Raw genomic sequence first — 5,375 nt, 5'->3', positions numbered from 1 at the left:
TTATATTCTTTCTCCTTTCATAAGGGGAGGTTTTAGTTTAAATCATATAGAGAGGTTTTAATTTAAATGATTTAAAATCACTTTGGCTCAAACGCAATCTTAATACGAAAGGAAGCATTAAAATTTTGGAATTTAAAATCATTTATGTTTAAATCTAACGCCAAAAGGACCTTTAATTTCCCTATACTAAAATTTCGAAGGAAATTAAACACTATGGGTGACAAACAAAATATTAATTAAACTAGTTTATTTACCATGCAAGTGAATTAATTGTCACTCAAAGCAATTTTATTTCACTAATTTCCACGAACTAATTCCTCCAAAATTCCGAGGTTAACAAATGGGTGGACAAGGAATAACAAAATTAGTGGTCTACGTTGCATAGATGACAATTTTATTTTTAAATTGAAAAAATAGCAAAACAGAAAATTTTTAAATAATAAATAGGAGAACAATGCCTTAAATCTCTCTACCTAATTGATAAATGTGAATTCTAAATACATTTGTTTTACAAAATTCACAAATACCCTATAATTATTAGGGACTATGCACCCACCATTTCACATCCCATTCATTATTTGGAGTTTGGAAGCAATTGAAATCCCTAGCATCTCTTTCTTCACTTTGGAAGAGAATAGCCTACATGGCTCGGTTAACAAAGAAAGTAGCTCGGACGGCTCAGTAGGAAGCAGACGGCACAAGCGGCTCGGGTAACTAGGAGATCGGCTCAGACGGCGCGTGCGGCTTGGGACATGACTGCTCGAGGACGCCCTGGTGCGGCAGCGTGCTACGGAAAAGGATGGATGGCGCAACAAGCTCTACGTGAATGGGAGATCGCGACGGCGGCAAATGAGTTCGTGGAGATGCGGTGACGACGGTTGGAGCTTCACGGACAAAAATCGGTTGGAGCAGACACAGTCCACTTGCTTCAGATCCGGATGTCGCGATGCAAAAGAGATGGCTGACGAAAAGGGGGAGTGGCGACTTGGGCTAACGATGAAAAGGAGCTTGATGGAGAACTAAGGTGACGGTGGCGACTTCGATGGATGGAGGGAGATTGTCGCAGGAGATCTCGGTGGAGAGAAGAAAGCTAGGGGCAGCAGCGGCCGTGTGATTTCGAAGAAGAAGAAGATGAGAGTGGGGGGCTGCAATTGAGATGAAAAAGATGATGATGAACTTCACGGACAAAAATCGGTTGGAGCAGACACAGTCCACTTAGTAGTAGTAGTACTAAGTTATATTAGGCATAGTCACGGATGACTCAAACATTATATTAGGCATAATTTTAGAGATTCAAACTAAGTTAAAACCAATTTGTAATTTTATGGTGTGATATATAACAAATACTGTTGTTGGCATAATTTGAAAGATTTAAAGTAATAATCTTAATTAAATTAAGGTGTACAATTTGTATTTTACAAATTCAAACATTATATTTCTATTTTACTCCATAAAATTTGTATGTAGTACAATTATGATGGAAACCATATCTTCCGTGACTTATGGTTGTTGTATACTCCATAGATTCAATAATGATTATCTATTTTTCTTTTTACTCTACTATGCGTTTTCTGTAGCTCTCGGAGTTTAGTTTGATGTAGCGGTCGAGTATTAAGAAGATATCTATTATTTTAGGAATAGTTTAAAGAATAGAAAATGGTGAAATTAATGGATATTGTATTATCTTTGGCATATTTTAAGAAGGGATTCACTTTGGCATGATTTTAGAAAGAGATTCAATTTTGAATCTATAATTCAAAAAATAAAAAATTAAATATTTGAAGTTATTTTTCGTTAATTTCTTGATTTAGTTAACTATTATCATAAATGAATGTATTTACAAATACACACAATTGCACAAGGGTAATTACGAGCCAAAAAAAATTTAAAAAATTATTGTGACAATTAGTTTTGCAATAAATCAAAATAATTTAACAGTTTGCTATTTTTCTTTTTTCTATCTATACATTTGCTATTTCCACGTAAAGTTCCATGCATATATCCACCCACCAGAAATTGGCTTTGTAAGCCCATACCCATTTTCACCCTTTTTACCCACAGGCACAAACCATAAGGGCCACCAAAAGTTTATCCGAAAGCCAATTCTATTGTCACTTTATTTGATAGAAAATTCTGCTGCCTGAATTATTATATGGTACTTGCAAATAAAGCACAACCAAAGTTCAACGAAGTAATGTTCCAGTAGATTAATTAGGGAACAAAATCATATCCCTTCCCACCCCATGCTCTAGAGTTGCCTGATCCCTACGGAACCTCGTGGCTGAATGCTCGAAGGATAACACTGCCTTGCTGCTTTCTTATAACTCATCTTTGAAGCTCTCCATCCGTTTGTCACCGTCGTAAGAAGCATAAGCCTTGATTATTGACTCATACACCTCAATGCCTTTCAAATACTCAGCTTGGTTTAGAAACTGGAACAGATGAACATGTTAATGACTTATACAACAACGCAGTTCAATGTCAAGCCCACAAAAACGACCAACCTGATCCATATCCAAAAACTCCAAAATCTAAAACGAAGGTAAAGGAATACACTGGTTTAGCTGCTCAGTTTATCAATTAATTTACTATGATCAATCAACATCTCAACGTACGGTTAAAAAGTTAAGCGAAGGCAAACTATGACCAAAATTTATGCTACCATCCGACTTAAAAGTTTCTGCTTCAACTGAAGAACAGAGGAATAAGATTCTCACCTCATTATGGTCATGAAGAAGAATAGGAGTGTTGACCATTGGAGAGAAGCCGATTGCAGGGAGGCCAAGATTTCAAAAGTATCGAGCATCCGTTGAAGCAGGAAAGATTTCTGGGTTTGCAAGTTTTCCATTCGCATTTCTTACAGCTTCTTCAAGAAGATTCCACCACGGGTTGGATTTGTCAATAGCAGTAAGAGCTGGTTTACCAAACTTGTCGTAAATAGACTCCTTCTGCTTAAACTGAGCAACAATCAAGCACAAGGAAAGATATGAGAGGAAAAATTTACATTGTAAAAGTGATAGTGGAATAGCATAGTCCGTAATAAGGTAGCCCATTAAACTCTTACAAAAACAAATATGTAAAACACATCAGAAAAACCCTTTGTATCAGACTCTGTCTTCCTCATCTTCACTCTATCTTTCTCTGTATTAGGTTCTTTTATAAGTGATACTGGTTAGAATTTTTAAGCAGATATTTTTGAGTTTGAATCCGCTATGTATTGGACATCCATCACTCCACCATTTGTTGGATAGATGTTCTACACTGCATTTGTAACATATTTTATCATTTTAAACATAGAAAAATGAATTTATAATGCAAAATCATTGAAAATTAGATATAATAACATATATATTCGAGTATATATGTCCATATTTGTGTCTTTGTTCCTTAGAATACATGCTGTGATTGTATTCCATGCTTCTTAGGCCAGAATCAAAAGATCCCTAAATTATTACCTCAAACGTCATATTACGAGAAGCTGGTGCCCATTCCTCTGCAATTCGTCTCTCAAGAGACTCCGGATTTGTAGTTGGTGGGAGGCGAACGTCAAAACCAGCCTCAGCTTCAGATGGCTGCAGATTCATGACAAAGCCCTGGTAGAAAATAGAGTAAGCCATCAGGTTATGTTGGCAACAGGGTTTCATAAGCAAAAAGATTCTTTTGTATGACACAGAATACAAAATAGTCTGTCATGACCGCAAACATGATAAAACCAACATAAAAAATTCAACTCGCACATTCTTGATTGATATAATAACCCAAATATTCTATTATTTCAACTGTCTAAGCCATTGCTATTGAAGTTCAACTTGGAACTCAAACGAAAAATAGGACAATACTAATAAATTCTAGCCAAATTGCCAGATACAATGATGGAACTAATACTCAAATGAAGAATGATAGTTTCATCTATTAGATGCTAGAAGATTCATGGAGAAACAAGTTTCAAAGATGAGCTCACAGTAGGAGATGGAATGCCAGATTTTAAGAAGACCATGTTGACAGAGACCACATCTCCTTCAGTCTTCAAACCAGCTTTGATCAAATCAAACTGTGAAGCTCTAAACCTTCTGACAGTCTCAATGCTTTTGAAAAGATTCTCCAAGGCAGTGTTATCGTAAAGCCTAGCTCCATGACCTGGGGCTCCCACCGCCTTGATCACCAGCCACCAGGGGCTCTTTTCCCCATAAAACACCCTATAATTCTCACCCGGAGAAGGCAACCCTGATGATTTCGAACAACATTAGTCTAAACATGCGAAGCATACAAGGATGAAAGAAACTCACCCATCAGAAAAATCAGCAAAAACGGGTTCACTCGGAACCTTCATCAAGCACAATGGCGACATTCAATTTCTTGAACTCATCGGATTCAGCAAATTTCTCAGCACCACCATGGCCACCAATTTCTTCATCCGGGACAAAAGATAAATAAACAGAGCGCAGAGGCTGAAACCCAGATGCCTTCAAACGCCGAATAGCCTCAAGGTACTGCATCCCAACGCACTTCATGTCCTGAGACCCTCTTGCATAGATATTGCCATGGGAATCGATATGAGCTCCAAGAGGAGGGTGCGTCCATTTGTGATGCTCAGCTGGAACAACATCGGTATGCGAATTGAGGAGAATGGAAGGAAGATCAAGGTTGGAACCAGGCCATTTGAGGATGATCAGAGGCTTGCCCTCGACGAATTCAATTGTGTGAGATTCAAGGGAGAGCGATTTGGCCTGAGAAATGATGAAATCAGCAGCTTCATAGTATTGGGGGCTGGGTTGGACGGTATTAATCTGAAGGTATTGTTGGAACCTGGATACGATTGCAGAGGGAGACGATGGGTCTTGTTCAGAAGTAGAAATTGATAGAAAGAAGAAAAGAGTTATAATGGAAAGGAGAAAATGGAGAGATTTGAAATTCATGGCTCAGATTCAGAAGCACTTGGTACAATAAATTACAATAACTACTGACAAGTTGAAATGGAGAAGAGAAAGGGAGGGTTAAGAGAAGACGACAGAGGTCCATTCCGCCATTGACATTGGGGAGATGGGATAATGATGAAATTTGAGCTAAAAGCCCCACTTCAACAATAACCAAAAGTTGGGCCATCGATTACCGAAGAAGAAAAGATGAGATGTTCAGAGCAACAAAGAGCTAAAAGCCCACTTCCCCCTTCCCAATGGATGGGGCCGTTTGTATATAAATGATACGGCAATCTTAAACCTCGCCCCAACATATAGCTACGGCTTGAATTCAGATACGGGGAATTGGATGAAAGACAAAATTGTTTTGGTTAACCGAATGGAATGCAAAATTGGTTCGACTAGAAGGAGAGATGCAAGGCTCAAAAAATTTTGAGAGGAGGCTGAATTCATAATTCA

At 37.9% G+C, this 5,375-nt stretch overlaps 1 protein-coding gene across 2 annotated transcripts; it reads right to left on the bottom strand.

Moving 5' to 3' along the window:
- Nucleotides 1-2,087: 2,087 nt before the first annotated feature.
- LOC103490443 (uncharacterized) lies at nucleotides 2,088-5,074 on the bottom strand. Of its 2 annotated transcripts, none has more exons than XM_008449936.3 (5): nucleotides 4,325-5,074; nucleotides 3,962-4,224; nucleotides 3,456-3,593; nucleotides 2,718-2,957; nucleotides 2,088-2,432 (listed from the first exon to the last, which is right to left on the bottom strand). In XM_008449936.3, exons 1-4 carry the CDS (start codon nucleotides 4,914-4,916, stop codon nucleotides 2,790-2,792), a joined length of 1,161 nt encoding a protein of 386 aa, XP_008448158.2. In that variant the 5' UTR covers nucleotides 4,917-5,074; the 3' UTR covers nucleotides 2,088-2,432; nucleotides 2,718-2,789. The 2 variants fall into 2 exon arrangements, with proteins under 2 accessions (XP_008448158.2, XP_050947587.1); XM_051091630.1 differs by having other exon boundaries at nucleotides 2,718-3,261; nucleotides 4,325-5,073.
- Between the last annotated feature and the right edge of the window lie 301 nt (nucleotides 5,075-5,375).

This window comes from Cucumis melo, chromosome 11, assembly GCF_025177605.1.
Source record: "Cucumis melo cultivar AY chromosome 11, USDA_Cmelo_AY_1.0, whole genome shotgun sequence".
Lineage (NCBI taxonomy): Eukaryota > Viridiplantae > Streptophyta > Magnoliopsida > Cucurbitales > Cucurbitaceae > Cucumis > Cucumis melo.
This window is presented reverse-complemented; position numbering and strand designations above follow the sequence as displayed.